At 45.9% G+C, this 20,193-nt stretch overlaps 1 protein-coding gene across 1 annotated transcript in view; it reads right to left on the bottom strand.

Annotated features, from left to right (window-relative positions):
* syne1b (spectrin repeat containing, nuclear envelope 1b) overlaps positions 1–20,189 on the bottom strand; it is a 125,657-nt gene extending 105,468 nt beyond the window's left edge. Inside the window, 8 exon segments of the mRNA XM_079752688.1 lie at positions 1,009–1,115; positions 3,306–3,502; positions 3,888–4,060; positions 4,988–5,080; positions 6,411–6,494; positions 6,624–6,719; positions 10,673–10,734; positions 20,104–20,189. Coding sequence (XP_079608814.1) covers positions 1,009–1,115; positions 3,306–3,502; positions 3,888–4,060; positions 4,988–5,080; positions 6,411–6,494; positions 6,624–6,719; positions 10,673–10,734; positions 20,104–20,173 — 882 coding nt within the window. The 5' untranslated portion in view covers positions 20,174–20,189.
* Positions 20,190–20,193: the final 4 nt, after the last annotated feature.

Here is a 20,193-nt window from a genome sequence, read left to right as displayed (position 1 = left end):
GGGCAGACTATCCAGAGGAGGGGCGTGGCGCAGCACACAGAGAGAGATGCAAACACACACACACACACAGCACATAGAGGCGTTAGAACAGAGGCAGGCCGAGGCAAGGGGGCAGAGTCAGGGGAGTGGCGAGGGAGGTGTGAGACGGAAGGGGATGGAAAATGAAATGGAAACCGGGGGAGGGGGGGGGAGATGGGGATGCAGCTAGGGAGGCTGTGGGGATGGGGGTGCACTGGGGGTACACACAGGAACACACACAGGGGTAGCCCAGCACTCACCTGCAGCACGGGGACCGAGAGGGCAAAGGTTGGAATAGTGCCAAGAAGTATCTTAAGGTGTGTTGGAGCGGGGGGACGAATGAGAGGGTGAAACCGTGTCAGATCATATGATGAAGTGGTGATGAAAGAGAGCATGGAGGTGGTGATGTGATGGGGGATAAGGTGGTGGCATCGCAGGTGTGTTGCTTAACAAGGTCCTAGTGAGGACGGGGCTCATGATTGGATAAATTGCAAGCAAAAAGCGCATGGTAACAACCACAATAAAAACAACAACAACAAAAACACAGAACAGCCACAAGACATCTTCACCAAATGCTTGGACACACCATCTTCAAGAGGCTGGATCTCCTCAGGATACACTGAGCAGCGCTGGAGTTCTTTATGGAGGGCCTTAGTGTCTGAAGGGTGCTATATATAGACCTCGCCTTGCGTCTACACCTACACACAGTGTGTGCGGTCGGTGAGTCTAAGTCCTAAACCTACTCTAGTTTCAATGGCTGTTGAATAGAATATAACCTGTATATAATATAAATATAAATTAATATATAAAGCATACAAATAATAAATCAGCACGGACCAATGTCGTTCTCCACCTCACCAATGGGATTAATCATTATTTTACACATTTCCGTATCCATAATCCAAAAGCGATAACCATTTCTACATAGGGCTTCATGGGTGGTTGTTCTCCTGGAGGTAGCGGTGGATGAACAGGGCTGGGGGCCGTTACCTGGTCCTGCTGTGAGTCTGAATCCTGGTGGGGGTTGGGGTAGTGCTTCAGGAACTGAGCCACGTACGTCATGATAGACTTCTCGTCTGGTTTGTCCACATCCACATCTAGCACCACAACAACAACAACAGCAGCAACATGTTAGGTTAAGGGCCAAAGGATACTGGGTTCATGTGTCATCCTATAGAGCGAGATGTAAACCCTTCCTGCTCATTAATGATCATGTGTATCTGAAAATATTTGTGTTTTTTAAACGCTTCTGCCATGCTCTTAGCATGAGAACTTCTGCCTCCGAGTTTTAAAATAAGTTCTTCATGTGGTAAAGGTTTTTGAAGACATTGAGCATTGGGGGTTAGGTTCCAAAGAAGCAAATGAGAGGGGCATTGTAACACACTCACTTCAACAGAGTTGGCGACCAATAGAAACGTACAACTCTGTAGAAGCGTTTTAGCCGGAATGAGCACCAGTCTTGTGTTTGACTGAGTAAATTCCTCGTTATTAATCTTCTAGCCCAAGGTGAGAGCGAGATCTGGACGCAACTGGAAATCCTGCTTAGTCACCACAAAGCCTGCACATCGACAACACACACCTCCATCATTCAAACTGATGGAAGGATCAATAAAACCTATCTTTATCCCTTCACCGTCCCAATCCCCCTAAGCTATAACTGTGGCCCTCCTCCGGTTCTCCTGAGAGATCATAAGCAGCATCAAAACGCTGTTGTACTGTGTGCTGCTGTACTGTGTGCTGCTGTACTGTGTGTTGTTGTACTGTGTGCTGCTGTACTGTGTGCTGTTGTACTATGTGTTGTTATACTGTGTGTTGTTGTAATGTCTGCTGTTGTACTGTGTGTTGTTGTACTGTGTGTTGTTGTATTGTGTGCTGTTGTACTGTCTGCTGTTGTACTGTGTGCTGTCGTACTGTGTGTTGATCATGATGCAAGAGGTATTCCCTCCAGCCTACTGCCAGCTCATTAACCAAGTTGTCTACTCTGGTATCTTCATCATCACAACCGTCGTCATCGTCATTGTCCTGATCTTTCTGGTGAATTCGGCTCAGGCTAAAAGCAGCTATAGTTATCTTCCTTCTGTGTCTGAAAGCCTCAACACTGGGATCTGTCTCTTGACTGTAGAACATTAGCCCCCAGATACAGAGGACAACCACAACCTTAGACTTGAGTTCATGCACTCGGGATCCTCAGGCACTTTGCTAGCATTGACATTGACCTAGCGTTCAATGATGGAGAATCACACTGTGCTGTGTTTTGTTGTTTCTGCTGAATGTATCTTCATAATATATGCTTGGCAGCTTGTCCCTCCGTGTGGATTTTGCATGTTCTCTGTGGCACTGAAGCCCACTCAAGAGTGTGTGTGTGTGTGTGTGTGTGTGTGTGTGTGTGTGTGTGTGTGTGTGTGTGTGTGTGTGTGTGTGATACTTCTAACTCAATCTACTATGTGTGGTGAGGTGTCAACACACAGAAGGATGGACAGATGCTCAGTGATGGTTCTGAGCCTTGGGGCCTTTCAGACAGATCCCACGTCCCTGACTCGGGCACAACTGACTGGAACAAGAAATCTTTGTCAAACAAAGGATTTCTCAGACGTTGCCTTTTTTCAATATCTTGATTTCGTTTTGTATTGTTCATATCACTAAAAACAATAATGATACATCATCCAGGCTCAGCTCACACTCGCCCTCTCCTGCTGTTCCGGGTCAGCATATCTAGAACCAGCATACAGAATACATATAACTGCCCACCCCACTCCCACTCCCAGGCCCCATCTACGTGGGAGCGTGCAGTTTCACTATCAGGTCAGAGCAATCGGCATTCTTCCCACATCCCCAGATTCTTCCCACATGGTGTGAACACGACAGAAATACGGACAGATCGACGGCTGAATGGACAGACACACAGATGTATGTACACTACCTTTCAAAGGTTTGGGGTCACCCAGACAATTGTTTTCCATGAAAGCTCACTTATTTATTTTCAGCAGCTAACATAATTGCACAAGGGTTTTCTAATCATCAATTAACCTTTAAACCCGATCAGCTTAAGAATGTACCAGTAGAACACAGGAGTGATGGTTCCTGGAGAAGGGCCCCTCTACCCCTATGTCGATTTTCCATAAAAAATCTGCTGTTTCCAGCTAGAATAGTCATTTACCACATTAACAATGTCTAGACTGTATTTCTGTTTCATTTAATGTAATCGCGGTTGAAAAAACAGTGCTTCTCTTTAAAAAAATAAGGACATTTCTAAGTGCTCCAAACATAAAGGTAGTGTATGTGCGCACCTGCGGGCTCCAGCAGGCGGGGGATGCCCAGCTGGTTCTCGGCCAGGCTGAAGGCCTCCTCCAGGTTGTCCCGGTTGCTCCTCCTGCGGACCAGCTCCATGTCCACCAGGTCGGGCCGGATGGCGTGCACCACCGCGTGGAAGGCCACGCCGCTGCGCCAGCTGGGCCCGAAGTCCTTCACCTCGATGCCCTGGCGCCTGGCCGGGGCAGAACACAGCATGGGTTACACTGCTGCCTTTAGGATGGCCTTCACAGTGTGGGATCTCATACTGAAATCATTCTTACAAATAGACGTAGTCCAGTAAAGCATAGCATAGTATACCATAATATTGTATAGTAAGGTATAGTATAATACAGTACAGTACAGCATAACATGGCAAAGCATAACATAGTATAGCATACTATAGTATAGTATGGTGTAGTATAGTACAGTAAAGCATAACATAGCATAGCATAATATAGTATATTATGGTGTAGTATAGTACATTAAAGCATAACATAGCATAGCATACTATAGTATAGCATGGTGTAGTATAGTACAGTACAGCATAACATAGCATAGCATAGTAGTAGCTGGCGTACTTGGCCGCGATGCTCTGCACCCATCGGAGCAGGGAGCGCTTGGCGTTGCCCTGCAGCCTCTGCTTCCTCTTGACGGGGGGACTTCCTGTCTCAGAGCTAGCCATGCTGTCCACAGAGGAGTTGCTGGTGGAAAGACCCTGGGCCGCCTGCAGGTTACTGGTCAGCTCCTCAATCTGCACCACAAACAGGGAGGATGCCTTCACTGTAACTATGGACACTTAAGGCCCCTTTTCATTTCTATACAGAACTAATGCCATTAAAGTCACATTTTACATTTAGGGTATTTTGCTGATGCCTTTATCCAAAGCGTCTTACAACAATTCATTCACACATTGACACCCAAACGTCGGAGTCAAACACGCAGGGCGACAGCCAGCTCGTCAGGAGCAGCTAGGGTGAGGCGTCTTGCTCAGGCAACCTTCAGGTTAGTTACCAGTCAACCCGCTCTACCTCCTGAGCTACTGCCGCCCAAAAGAGAGGAAGAGAGGGAGAGAGGGAGAGGGAGCGAGGGAGAGGGAGAGAGGGAGAGGGAGAGAGGGAGAGGGAGAGGGAGATAGGGAGAGAGGGAGAAAGGGAGAGGGAGAGAGGGAAAGAGGGAAGGAGGGAGAGGGAGAAAGTGAGAGGGAGAGAGGGAGAGAGAGAGGGAGAGAGGGAGAGAGAGGGAGAGAGGGATAGGGAGAGGGAGACAAGGAGCGAGAGGGAGCGAGGGAGAGAGGGAGAAAGGGAGAGGGATAGAGGGAGAGGGAGAGAGAGGGAGAGGGGAGAGAGGGAGAGGGAAAGAGGGAGAGGGAGAAAGGGAGAGGGAGAGAGGGAGCGAGAGGGAGAGGTGAGAGAGCGAGAGGGAAAGAGGGAGAGAGAGGGAGAGGGAGAGAGGGAGCCAGGGAGAGGAAGAGAGGGAGAGGGAGAGAGGGAGAGGGAGAGAGGGAGAGGGGCGGGAGGGAGAGGGAAAGAGGGAGAGAGGGAGAGAGGGAGCAGGCTGAAGTGAGAATATCTTTCCAATAGACCAGGCCGCGTCAGCGTCTGTGTCCAACGCATGATTTGAGAGACAGCGCTCTTGCTGTGGATCTGGCAGGGTTCCGCAGGTTCTGATTGGACGTTACCTGGAAGTAGAGGATTATGGTCCATATCAGCCCCAAAACGATGGAGGGCCGCCCGTCTGCGATGTCCGTGGCGTGGATGTTGACCAGTTTGATCTAAAAAAAAATATATAGAAACCACGACAGAGATGTGAGAATCAAAGTGGAGATGTCGCCATTGAACAATGCCTATATATAATTCATATTTGAATTTACATCAGCTGTGCAAAACTATGCCAAGCCTCTTGATTTGAAACCAAAATCATCAAATTCTTTGTGTGTGTTTACATGTGCACACACACACAAAAATTCAATCTACTTGGCATTCAGGTAAAAACGAAAACCAGTAAAACAAGCACAGCAAATCCTCCATAGGAATATCTTCTCAATGGATTCATTGGCATTCTGATTGTTTCCATTTTTCCCAGCCCGGGCAAGAAAAATGATTTCATTGTCAACCCAAGATTCCTCCAAAACGCATGCCGATAAATAAGCAAATGATTCAACAGCACTACAAAACATAGCAGCAGGAGCAGCCACAGTGAGCGGCAGCAGGTTGTCCAGGCAGAATGACTCCAAGCAGTCCTTCATTCAGTCAGTAAGCTTCGCCGTGCATTAAACAAGAGTTTTGCAAACTGAGTGGGCAGCAGCACACTATGTAACGCTTTTTGAATTTTTGAAATCTGCGACTAACCGGAGATCCACGATACACAGACTGAAGACAGACATGGAGGGGAAGAGGGGGGGATGTTGGGGGAGGGGAGAAAGGTCAGAGGTCGTTCAGATGTAGGGTGAGCCTCCTCAGGGGAGCCGGGGAGAGAAGGGTTATGTAATATGACAACACAACGCCTTCCCATCGCACGTGGAAGCTCACATGAAGAGTATGGAGGTGTTTTTATATTTAGGCCGATAGCTGTGCTCCAACAGCCCAGCCAAGTGAATCACCATCCTTCTTGTTTCCATGGTGTTATTTTGTGGACTGGTTAAATATGGAAGATATTCGGTAAAGTTTTAAACACTGGCCGCTTGTTCTGGTGTTGGATGATTAAGACACTGTTAGGGATGTGAGTTCCAGTGCTAAGGGGAGATCAGCTCAGATTAAGATGAGGGGTGTGAGGGGTGTGAGGTACTTATGGGAATGTGGGATCAGGGTTGGCAGGGGTGTGAGGTACTTATGGGAATGTGGATCAGGGTTGGCAGGGGTGTGAGGTACTTATGGGAATGTTGGATCAAGGTTGGCAGGGGTGTGAGACCCCGGTGGGGATGTGAGGTTTAGTGGGGATTGGAGCAGATTTTTTTGAAAATCCCACATTCGGCAAGCATGTGAGATACACATAGGTTTGCGGAATCAAGGATGGCAGGGATTTGAGATCCTGGTTTGGGAATGTGAGACCCTAGTGAGAATGTGAGATATTTATGGGAATGTGCCATAGTTGTGTTGTCTTACCCTCCTGCCTTCGAGGAAGCGGAGCGCGGTGCCGATGTTGGACACCCAGTGGATCCTCTTGATCTGCCGGCCCTGCTCACAGGGCTGGGGACAGAGCAGCACAAACCAGAGTCAACCAAACCCTGCGAGGATCTTTGGCCTATTGGAGACAGGACTCCTACACATTAAGAGTCTCCCCTTTAGAGCTGTGTAGAGCGACACCGTTGGACTCACCAGCCTCTGGCCGGATAACACTTCCAACAGGGCCAGGAGCTTCACCCCATCCTTGATGTCCTCAAAAAGGTCGTTGACTTCTAGGGCGGGTTTATGCTGCAGAGATGGAAAACAAACAGTTCAAATTCAAGATGAATCCGACACAAAATCAGACGGTTGTTTTAAGATCCTACGAGATGTATTTGTATTCTAATTAAATATGGATAGGAAAGTGGAGAAAGGCAGCAACGTTGGTTGAAAGAGAGAGGGAATTAATTTTAGGAAAATATTTGTATGACTGATAACATTCTTTGGTTGTTTATTCTTAAGCTAAAAATAAGAATTCAAAATCTGACAATGCTTTACGAAAGAGATGGCCATTACTGATTTGTTAAACTAAAACATTTCTCTTTATTTATTTGAAAGACTCTAGATGCACTGCCAGTGAAGAGGAGGAGACAGGACGGTAGCTTGTTAGCAAAAACAGTCGGCAACAGCCTCCCTGCAGCTGAAAAGATGGAGCCTATGTCTACGAGTGTGGCCTAAAGCCCAGTCCTGGGCCGTCGCTACACAGTTCAGCACACTTAACCCATACCTACCTACCTACCTACCTACCAACCACACACACACACACACACACACACACACACACACACACACACACACACACAGACCTTTAATACCACCACGCCTGCTTCCAGACAGACCTACAGCTGTGGATCATCCCCATAATAAACTAATCGGAGCAGATGTACGGATTCATGAGGAAGAGCTTCAGGATAAACCTCTGGGTCACTGTGGGAATTCTTTATTTGGCACAGAAATCAGGTCATTCAACAAAACAACCCAGAAGGTGTGGGGAAGGCTGTTAGCTGTATGTTCAGGGGCACACACGTGTGAAAAGTCCCTCCAGCACTACAGCTTAATCAGACCAAAGAAAGGGCATTCATCGCCCAGTATTCCAGTCTTTGATACAAATTTTTTTTTTTACTGTTTTACTAATAATACGACTGATGATAATCATAATAATGCTGTGATATTACCGCAACTACAACTACTACTACAACTGATAATAGTCATTTGCAAAAATACACATTAACAAAAATAAAACAAATGTAACCTCCGTTTAGCAGTTATATCCCCAGCATAAAATTGGTTTTCATACAGGCCTGGAAAAGCCTCTAGAGTAAGACTAAAGAGTCACCTGACAGTTAACTGCTGTGAAAACACAAAGCAGAGGAATTTATTCCAACAGGAAGCAGGGACAGATAGAGAGGAAACAGACCACATGAGAAAAGGGGAGTCGAGGTTCAACCTCATCTAGATCACAAACCAAAAAGGACCACTTCAAAATAGACGACCACAGCTATTTGCAAAATACAATTATGAAACTTTGAAAGATATAGCCTAATCCCAACCTAATCCCTATGAAAATACTAATGTTTTGTAAGGCCAAGACTAACACCATAAAGATAAATCTGTTGCATGATGAGTTCATTAACTAATAGCCTGCTCACTTTAATCCATGAAAAGAATTGTTATATTAGATTAAAAAAAGAATATACCTTTTCTTTTAAATGTTGTGCATTTGATAGCTTTAGAGTTCGAACGATTCACTGTTGGATGAATGAATACATCACAAGGTACTCCCCTGCAGTGCACTGATATCACTGTCGGGGAGTGCTTTCATGACTTAGCTGATTTGAACACAAAAGTTGCCATTGGTATGCATGCAGCACGCTGGACTTAACACTTCAACAATGAAGGAAAGCCCAAGTCCAAGTACTCCCTCCTCTGGCCAATCACACAACTCGGATTCCTCTAAAAGTTTTAGAGGCCAAGCTGAAAACTATTGTCAACAGATTACACCCTGGACAAAAGATCCAAACCCTCTCTCCCATGGCTCCCAGCTTAAAACCCAGAGTTTGGGTCAGGACTGCGAGTTCCAGATCTCTCAACATTTAAGTGTCCTGGAATAGGGGTGAACAGAAGAAAGGATTGACCCAGAACGATAGATGATTTCTCTTCCCCGAGCGGATCTTGTACAATAGCTGCAATGACACAACGTGACGCGTCACCACTGATGTGTATTCCCTACGCATAGGCCCAAGCATGACACACACTCTAAAAGCGCTTCGGTTACATAAGCCCAGATATTGTCCCCAGTGCGCCGGCGGTATGATGGTGTGTGTTCTGTGAGTTCAGGGGGAGGGCTGGCGGGGCGGCGGAGGACTTCTATGTATGGACCTGAGGGGCAGACGGAGACCTGCGGGGTATCTTCACACTCATCACTGTCCATCTGTACCCTGCTGCTCTGACCGGACATGCAGAAGCTCCCACTCAAACACTTGCACACACACACACACACACACACACACACACACAGACATGCAGACGCAGAAGCCCCCACACACACACAGATACACACACACCCACACATATACACACACAAACAGACACACACACACACAGCACAGCACAAGCCTTTACACCAAAGGATCAGTGATCAGAATGAAGTACTCCACAGCCCCAAGCTTCATGGTTATTCGGTCTGTCCATCACAGCCCTCTGTTTTTAAACGCATTCACAGCACAGTTCCCCGTGTTCATGTATATGTGGGCACGGTGAATGTGCAAGGCGAGCTAAGACCAACGCTGCAAGTGTCGATGTCTCTTTGCTATTACAGAGGTGGTCCGATTCTTAAGGCATCTCTGCTACTCTGTCCAAAAGTTTTTATTGTAAGCAGCACTTAAGATGTTGGCAGTTGTTCCAATTGATTATGCAGGCTTGGCTGTTCCAGCCTCACCTGGGAGTCCATTTGGATAAAAAACTAAAACATACAAAATATTTTGCCGATGTTAACAATGACTAAGTGAAAATATGCACAGATATAAACATAGACGTCAGTTGTCTATGCAGACTCAATGGACTGCATTATCGACTATGGCGACCTTCCAAGCTTTGTGACCATGTAAAGAACTCAATCAGTAGTACACATTCACCTTTTCAGACAACGGTGTCAACCAGAAACGAACCAGTTAAAGTGAAGCATCTTCAACATGGATACTCCACACAGAGCCAGGGCTTGAATCAGCGACCCTTCATGGTTGCCAGACCATACGAACCATACAAATGTTTTCCATTGATCCTTTATCCAAAGTGAGGAGCAAAATTGAACGGCTAAATATTGTCTTGTCACCCAGGAGCAGGTGTCAAGTCAAGGCGTTCATATTCGTATCGCCCTAATCCAGTTACAGTCTCAAAGGGGTGGGGGAGTGGGGGCTACAGTTTAGACAGTGGAGACTGAGATTAGAACCCAGTTCATTTCGGCTGTCAGCCAAGCACCCTAAGCACTAGGCTGCCACTGCCGACCAGCCCAGCCCCTGCCCTCCTGAGCTGCTGACATGCCACCGTACCAGGGCACTCCGGCCCCATGGTCTCAACAGCTACCGGTCAACAAGCCTGCCCCGCTGACCCCGATACGTCCGCTATGACCTGGATGGTTACAGAGCACTGGGGGCCCTTGTCTCATGTCCATGTCTATTACTGCGGTGGAATGCTCTGGTGCTTACAGATCAGCACCCAAACACCTCGTCTGGGGGTGGACAGCGGCCCGGAGAACCGCCTCTCACCCAGGAGGCAGAGCTGGGCCACAGATCATCTGACACAGTACGCAGCCTCTCTCTCTCTCTCTCTCTCTCTCTCTCTCTCTCTCTCTCTCTCTCTCTCTCTCTCTCTCTCTCTCTCTCTCTCTCTCTCTCTCTCTCTCTCTCAATAGCTGTCAAGCTCACACGGCCGGCAGGGCGTATATAAGCCTTTAGAATGAACTGGTTTCACTGCAGATTTAATAGCGTGGTCGGTTGAAGACTTTGGGTCATATCTAAATCTGAAGAATTTGCTGAGCGATTACACCAATAGATCTTTATACATCTGTGTAGATATACAGACTCCTATATATATATACATATATATAGATATCTATAGAGATATCTCTATCTATATATATACAGTAGATCTATCTATATATGTTAGTATAAACGTAACGACGGTAGGAGGAATCCCTCTCTTACCTTGGCCAAGTGAGAATTTATCCATTTGGTGAATGTCCTCTTCTGCACTGCTTCCTGCTCATCTGGAGAGAGAGAGAGAGAGAGAGAGAGAGAGAGAGAGAGAGAGAGAGACCGAGAGAGAGAGAGAGAGATCAGAAATTAAAAGTCAGACAACGCGTTTCAGTACATAGGATGGACGACACGTGTCGCTGTAACTGTTGACGCGGTGTGCTAACCGGTGCTAGCCACCTCTCTCTGCCTGATATGCGAGTACCGAGGCGCCGTGGGGGGGGGCTGGTGGTCCCAGAGAAGACGTGCTGTGCCAGCAGCAGACAGAGCTGTTCAACGCTAAACAACCAGCAGCGCTAGCATGAGACCCAATCAATCACCCCGCGCCACACCACGCCAACCTGCTGCTGCTTCTGAACAGACGGAATCCAAACCAAGAGGTTGAGGAACAAACCTGTCCTCGTCTTGTCCCGCCGCCTCCTCTCAGACACGACTCAGAGGCGTCTCGCCACAGTCCTTCATCCAACCACACGCATCAGGAGCACTGCGGCCATGGGCGTGTTCGCAGCGCGACCACCCCGTCACGGCTGCACATGTGCGCCGGGATACAAACACATGCCGGTGCTAACCGACGATGGCATCACACACACACACACACACACACACACACACACACGCCTGAGCTGCGCTCTCACAATGAGGTCATAGCGGGAGATTAGCAAGGGTGCAGGGGGGTTTCTGCCACCACGTCCCGGCTTGGTTATGACATGTATGAACGTCTTGGGTCATACCCCCCTGATCCCCCCCTCCCCCTCACACACTATTGTGTTGTGGTAATATATTCGGCCACGCTCCCTCATGCATTATGCAACACATCTGATTGAAGGGATTGGATTGGGTCTCCTGTCCCGGACGTTAAAGAAACAACACTGATCGGGGATCGAGTGTGTGTTTGTGTGTGTGTGTGTGTGTGTGTGTGTGTGTGTGTGTGTGTGTGTGTGTGTGTGTGTGCTTCGGAGATGACATGCGCTTGTGCATACACTGGCACATTGTGGCCATTTTTAAATCTCGAAAAAGAAAAGTCAGCAGTCACGTGAGTGCAAGAGAGTAACACTAACATAAATACACACAAACACATACACACACACACTCAAACACACACATACACACACACTCAAATACACACTCAAACACACACTCAAATAAACAGACACACACTCAAACACACAAACAAACACAGATACACACTCACACACTCAAATACACACACTCAAATAGACAGACACACACTTACAAACAAAGAGACACACACACTCACACACACACACACGTGTTTGCTGTATAGAAAGAATGGAAACCACATTAACCCACAGGCTAATGCTTCTTCTGGGGATACACTAGGCTGGCCAACTGAAGCGTAGCACACAGCTCAACACACACACACACAAAGACACACACACGCACACAGGCTTGAGGAGAAACAGGCTAGCATGGTGACAGCCACACATACACAAAAACACACACGCACAAGCAAGACAGCTGTCTTCTGTGCATGCACCTTGCGCTGCTACCCCTTGCATCCCCGCAGCACTACAGACCGGACTGGTTAGAGTCTGCAGAGGACCGATGGCTGGCTGCGACGCAGCAAATCCACTGTCTCGCATCTCCCTGCGCCACCAGAGCTGTCACATCCACTGTGCCGGGTCACCTCCAGCCCCGCTTACCTCTCAGATACTGGAAGAATCCTGTGACCAGGTTCAGGGACGAGGTCTTTCTGACAGGCGGCCCCTTTACGTGAGCCATGCCGCCCTCCTCACGCCTGCTTCGTCTGCCTGCCCTTCATGGAGTGCCCTGGTGTGTTTGCCTGCCTGTTTCTGTGTCGCTGAGCAGAACATCCACCATGGAAAATGTAGTCTTCAAGGAAGAAAAGAAAAGCCACACACACACCCACACACACACACACACAAACCCACACAGTGCTGTCCCGTTCACCTCTTTCTCTTTCCTGAAGGAGAGAGAAAGCAGGTTGTGTGGGATGGTCCCCCCCTTCCTGGTGGCTGCTGGGGCTCTTCAGGGGGCAAGGACAAACGAAACCCACCTCCCCCGACACACACACTCACTCGCACTCACACACACACACACACACACACTGGTGCGATTGCGGCCGTGGGAAGAGAATAAATCCCAGTGTTCCCAGAGACGGTGTGAACTAAGCTCCCATCGCCGCCTCTCTTCCTGTGCTTCCTCGGAGCGGAGCGGCCATGTCTGAGTGGATGTGTGCTTACAGCCCCCTCCCCGCTGCACTGGCTGCCTGAACCATCACGCTACAGTCTGGGGCTAGGGCGAGAGAGGCAGAGATGGAGAGGGGAGAGAGAGAGGGAGAGAGAGGATAGAGGAAGAGAGGGAGAGGGTGGGGGATCAAACAGGAGCCACAGCTCCTCCACCAATCGGCAGGCAGGAGGCTGTGATGTCACAGCTGTGTCTGTGGCTGCCCCTGTTTAATGCTTGGTGTTGTTTTGTGCGTGGCACGTGTGTGTCTGTGTGTGTGTATGTCTGTGTATATTTGCATGTGTGTGTTCCATCCCTTAAGATTAATCTAAAAGAGGGAAACCACTATGCTCATTCCGGTCATAAACACAAAGCACACTTTCCAATGCGGTCTATGTTTACCAAATGTTCTCTCTTTAGTTATTATATCTCTCCCTTTGCTGTTTAAGTCTTCCTGTGGTTATTGATTACAAAAGTCCCATTAGATAGAACCAAATAAAAAGCCTTCTCTTCAAACGCTTGTCAGTGCGACAAACCTTAATAATTAATGTTTGAGGCTGGGAACACCCCCAACACCTCCTCCAACGCCTCCTCCTCCTCCCCCCCCCCGGCCGACCACCTGCTCTGCCTCACATTGTTGTGACAGAAGACACGCCCACCTCTGGGTACATTATATATATATATATATATATATATATATATACAGATAAACACACAACATATTGGCAAAAGACCAATCTCTTTTTGCAATGTCTTTTGTGTGTGGTTTACTATCCCACACAGTACAGTGTGAGAATACTGCTTCCCTTAAAGGAGAAATCCGGTGTAAAATGGGTATGGGATATGTTTAGTATGATTACGAGTGTGAATGTTCGTTTGGGACCAAAAAAGCGCATATTGACGCATTCTTAAGTTGGCTGTTTTTAGCCGATTCTACCAAAACGCTTTAAACTTGGAACGATAGGGGCATGTCTCATGGTAAAAACTAAATCGCTATTTTAAACCACTTACAAAGCTAGAAGTAGCCCTACACTTCTTTGGTAGTATAATAAGGGTCTTAACATATAAAACGAGGCATTGATAACTTTGTAAGTGTACAGATTGTTTATTAAAAAGGACATTTTATACACACAATACCATCAGTAGTTCACCCGTCGACGCAATCTTGTCGACGCAAGACTCGATAACACAGAGCTTGTGTGTTGTTGACGGATGTCAAAAGCTCTGTGTTCGTCAATCTACCAATCGAGTCTTAAAGACACGATGGCGCCGACGGGTGAACTACTGATGGTATTGTCTCTATAAAATGTCCTTTATAATAAACAATCTGTACACTTACAAAGTTATCAATGCCTCTTTTCATATGGTAAGACCCTTATTATACTACCAAAGAAGTGTAGGGCTACTTCTAGCCTTGTAGGTTGTTTAAAATAGCGATTTACTTTTAACCATGAGACATGCCCCTATCGTTCCAAGTTTATAGCGTTTTGGTAGAATCTGCGGAAAACAGCCATCTTAAGAAGCCATCTACATGCGCTTTTTTGCTCCAAAACAAACATTCCAACTCGTTATCATACTAAACATATCCCAAATCCATTTGACACCGGATTACTCCTTTAAGGCTTCAGATCGTGAAAAAGCAGGTGAAAGTGGATGGTAGTTAGTATACTGTAAACAAACAAACAAACACACACACACACACACACACACACACACACACACACACACACACACACACACACACACACACAAACAAACACAAACACACGCTAAGGTTGATATAGAGGTGTATTTTTAAAGGACAAAGCTATTTCTACCAGCCGTGTCTTGTTCAAATAGCTCTTGATTCCTTAAAAAACCCTACTGGGCCACTGGAAAGCATATCTGATGCGCTGTAAATAGAACAGGAGCCTTCCATTAATACAGCTCTGAGCTCTGCATGAGTGACCTGCATGAAAAAACTGTTTGGGTAAAAATAGCACTTTTTTTTCCCTTTCACATGGAAAGGTCAGATATTAGAGTGAGGAAAGTCACAGTATCTCCTAGTTGTACTACTCTTAGAGAGTAGTACAATACAAATTAAAATATTATTAATAGGATAAGATTAATACAAATAAGAATAATAACAGTATGAAATAAATTAAAGTAAAATACAATAAAATTTCATTCTATTTAATACAATAATAATATAACTCCTTCTCTAGCGGAGCTGTCCACAGTTCTGAACAGAAGAAGAAAGCAGAAACAGACCAATCGATTCGCACAGAAACTATTAAAATGTTTTCCAGACTGCCATATTTACTCGTTCTTTTTCCAATGGTCTGTGAGTGCCTCGACAGTAGCGAGCATCGACCTCCCGACGTATAGCGGCTATTACAAGCAAACAATCGTTTGCCAATAACTGGCGTCTGCCTCTCCTGTCGTTATCCCTCAATCATTGACTGATTTAATTTAGGTGATGCAAGACCACTGGCTAAGTGGCCATTCAGAGTGGACCGTCCCAGCAGCAGCCTACAACCAAAGCAGCAGAGAAGCTTCCCTGCTCTGACTCCGATGAACGGCGCGGCGGAAACAATACTTAAGGTGATCTCAGGACGGGAGGATACATTTAGCGAGGCTGTGAGCTAGGTGCCGGGCTCCATCGACTGATGCTCACCCAGGGGAGATGCGTGAGAGCCTGAAGCCGAGAGGAGAGCCACTTCTCTGGAGCTCCGACTTGGTAGGCACAGTGATTACACAGCCTTTTAGTAAAGGCTCTTGTATTAGGAAGAGGCTGCTGGAGGTTTGTTTCCTGTGGAACAGTGACATCTATGGTTAAGTTTGAAGTGCACCGTACAACGTTGTTGGAGAGCTGTTGACATGGCTTTAGCTATTGATAGGATTTTCATCAAATGAAAATATAAAATGTTCACAAAAGCGTGCATTTATTCATCTTGTGAGTATTTTACTTTACCAAACCTAAAAAAGTATAATTCTGTATTTAATATTATTAAATGTATTTTTTTCTTTACATCACTCCACTTTTCAAACTTTCCATCACCTTTTAATACTTAAGTGTTGAAAGGCCAATGATCCGAATTCTGGTTAAACTTGTGGTTCAAAGACATGTTTGTTTTGTCCGTGGTTTCAAGGACCACTTCAAAACCAGGACCAGTAGAGCAGTAGCAGAATGGGAATTGCAGCAAACCAATTCATCTAGACTAAAATAAGTTTCTAGCCGCCCAGCCCACAATCGGCCTGACCAGGACAATAACAGATAACCTCATGTGAAGGCGTTGCCACTCTGTCAGGCTGTCCGTCTGTCTGAAGAGTTGCCATCCAACCAGCTGCTTTTGACACAGTGCAGACGGAGCCTCTTCACTCCCAACATGTACAGCTGCCTTCTTTCTATTAACAAAACTGTAGTAGGCGACTATGAAAGTGGCAGCCACCAAAGGAGGGAGGAGAGGGAATAGATTGATTTGGATGTATCTCTGGAGGTGGGAGGGGATCGGATGGGGCTCACACGCAAACGACGGACTGCCACCACAAGACCACATCCAGCCTCTTTCTGTTAGTTTCAACCACCCTTTTGAGGAACACATCTCCCAGGCCAGCAGGTCTGCACATGAAGCCACACAGATGCACCCTGTGCTGTGTTAAAAAACGGAAGGAAACCCGAGAGCATCTGAGGCTATGGGTTGACGTCACTGTTGCCGCTCTGTGGTCACAGGACGCTGCTAATGAATTATCTATCAATAGCCAATACAATTTGAGTGAATGAAAACTTTTAACTCATAAGTAGCAGAGCGCTGTGAATGACAAGCATGAGAAATATCAAGAAAGCAATAGTTTATGAGTCCTTACAATAAATATACCACAGTGACCATCTTTTACAAAGTTAAGCGTTTGAATTACAAAATCCAAGATACAAAAGGTAAGTATTTGCAACGCACCTTCGACCAAATGTCTAAACTTGGTTTCTGTAAATGGTGTACATCCTTGGATTCGGTAGCACCTGGATGTTGTGTAGAACACAGGCTATTCTGACAACATAACAACACAGAGGAAAAAATAACTTAGGCATGTATGAGTCAAACATCGGAGCTGTCGTCTCAAAACACGTTGTATGCTAGTAACTCTCTCTGCAGGATGCATTTAACGGCAGGAAGTGTGAATTCATGGCTCACCAGCTTAGAGGCAGCTGAGAGACTCACTTCTTACCATCCCTAACAACCTGCCGATTCTTGGGGCACTAGCTGGTTAGGGAAGGTTCTGGGTTCGATCCCAAACGTCCCACGTGAGGCGGGACATCCCCTACCTGCTGCGTATCTGGTGTCTGAATTCACTGTTGCTCTGGATAAAGGCCCGCGCTAAACTACTTAAGAACCCAGTAGCAAGCATCTTAACTTCCCTTTACTGGTGAGATGGCTGCAAAACCATGCTGGTGCAATGCTACGAGTGGTACACAAATAATGGATACATTTCACCCCCATGTATTTAAAATGTTGAGGCTAGGGCCACACAGTATGAATAAAGTACCACACTGATATTATCATCATAGCATATGCAATATGAAAAGGCATTACAAAAATGATGGAAAATGTGTGCTATGTGTCCAGGTACAGCAGCCTTGTTTGATAACTGTTGACATAACTTCTATATACTAAAAGTTATACTGTGGATCTCTTCTCCTATATTTATGGGGTCATCTGAAAATAAATTGTATGTGCATCTTGTGTGACTCTATGTGATGCAATCATCTGCTCGGCGCTACCACCCTGATACGTACACTTCATCTGAAAAGTAAAAAAAGTAAGGGGAAGAACAGAAACCTGCGGCCACGAGAGCGTCAACCAGGAAACGATTGGCACGACCACAGAATTATGTTTCCTAACAGTTGCTATGGCAGCAAGCCATAGCAATACAACCCCCCCCCTAATTACGCGGCATAAATTGTGATCTGAGCCGATTCTCGTTCAATCAGTTGCAAATGCACATTCATACATCGACCACCATGTCAGCCAAACACATTTCCTTGCAAGAAGTTAATGGTTAGCTCCTTTTACATAGACACCGTAAAAGGTTTTCAGGCATCAAACCGGCAACCCAAAGATGTGGGGATGGATGTGACCCTCCCTCTATAGTATCACAGATTGGGGTCCCATCAACAAGAGACAGACCGATCGATCTGAGCTGTTACCAAGGGCAGAGGTGGTGTCATGTTGTACAGCCTGAACATACATCAGGTTATACCCCAATGAGGCTCAAAAGTTCAAGTCACCACCCAGCATGTATCAAACATTTCTTATACAACCACTACCCCTTCTGTGTGATTGCATCTTATAGGATGCTCTGCAGGAGGCTTTTTTTGTCTTTAAGTTGATCATTAAAGCAGAAGTGTCACGGCCATGATAATGTCTGTTATTGTTGAGAACATTTTCCCTCATAAAGTTTCAAGCATGGCATACTTTAATTATGTTTGAGGGTCCATTGACTGAAATCGTAGGAAGTAGGGACATCATTATGTGTCTTTTGATTATAATGATAAAAAAGAAAGGCTAAATGTGGATTGAAATCATACCGTCCGGATATACTTAGAGTAAATACCTTGAAGGGACTTCTGAGAAATAAATGAGACATTTTAATGTTTGGTCACAAGGCCATTACACGGCTTGAAATTAATTCCCTCAGTTATTTAAACTCAGTTATCTGTGAGCTTCTCCTTGAATGTAAAATAGTAAAAATAAAAAAATGCAGATGAAAGCGGTGCTGTAGACATTGTATCTGTTGATCTAATTGTTTGAGCTTATATGTGAGGGTCAAAAGAATGCAGATTTTCAAAAACACACTGAAACATGTTTGAGGAACGTCCAGCTTAAACCAAAGTCCTGCCAGGGTTGTGCCTCTCCTCGGCAGCCAGCCAATAGAAAAGTGTTGTGCTGCTAACTGTTATCAAGCTGAACAGGCGTTGATTAAAAACACTGGGATATACTTTCACCATTGGAACCTGAGATTTACACCAAACATTCAACAAATGATTGAGTTGTATGACAGTTCTGCTTACTTATTTCTGATACCCTTTACTTCAATCATATGACACACAGTGTAGAGAGATAGTGTGGATGATGAGCAGAGAGGAAGGAACGAGAACAGCTTATTAAGACGTGTAACACAGTGCCTGCACACCATGCATCCTGCTACCATCATTAGTTATTATTAAACTCTGTTACTGTACTGCTAATTTAGTCTTACAAATACTCTGTAACTGTATCAGTACTGTACTGTTACATGAACTCTGTAACTCTATCACTATTGTACTCTGTTACAAATACTCTGTAACTGTATCACTATTGTACTCTGTTACAAATACTCTGCGACTGTATCAGTACTGTACTCTGTAACATATACTGTGTAACTGTATCAGTACTGTTACAAATACTGTGTAACTGTATCATTTCCTTACCCTTACATATACTCTGCAACTGTAATAGTACTCTACTTTTTTACATATACTCTGTAACTATAGCAGTACTGTTACAAATACTGTGTAACTGTATGACTACTGTACTCTGTTACAAATACTGTGTAAATGTATCAGTACTGTACTCTGTTACAAATACTCTGTTACTTTATCATTACTGGAGTCTGTAACATATACTCTCACTGTATCAGTTATGTACTCTGTTACATATACTCTGTAACTGTACACTGTTTCTGTACTCTTAGTGTACTACAATGTTACTATACTGTTACTGTAACCTGTGACTATTATATACTATACTCTACAGTCTAACATCTACTCTCTTACTGTATTGCGCTACTAGTACTATGCTAAATATAATCTGTTCTCTGTGCTCTTTTACTCCACTCTATTCGTCCGCCTATCTGCCTGTCACACGTACAGGGCATCATGTTATTGTACTGTTACAATACTCTGCTGCTGTCCTCTGTTGCCATCCTCAGCTGCCTCACTCTGCGGCTGTACTTGTGTTTCTGTCTGCATGTCTCTCTGAACGTGGCATGAACAGAGAATCCCGGTGCCCAACATGAGCGCTACCTGTCAAGAGGGCTGCCCCGGCACCCTGCCAAACCCTTGGATCAGCACTACTCCAGGGGAGGGAGAGCGGGGAGAATAACTCCCAGCGGACCACAGAGCAAGGCAGGAGGCGGAGGGGGGGAGGAGGGACACTTACCCTGCAGTTTCTGCATGACGTTTGCAATGTTGTCCAGCGAAGGACGTTTGAAGGGCCTGCTGGAGTCCATGTTGTACCGCTCTGCGTGTG

The sequence above is a fragment of the Pollachius pollachius genome (genome assembly GCF_949987615.1).
Source record: "Pollachius pollachius genome assembly, chromosome: 15".
Classification (NCBI taxonomy): Eukaryota; Metazoa; Chordata; class Actinopteri; order Gadiformes; family Gadidae; genus Pollachius; species Pollachius pollachius.
The sequence above is the reverse complement of the archived record's forward strand: the minus strand, read 5'-3'. Positions and strand labels throughout refer to the sequence as shown.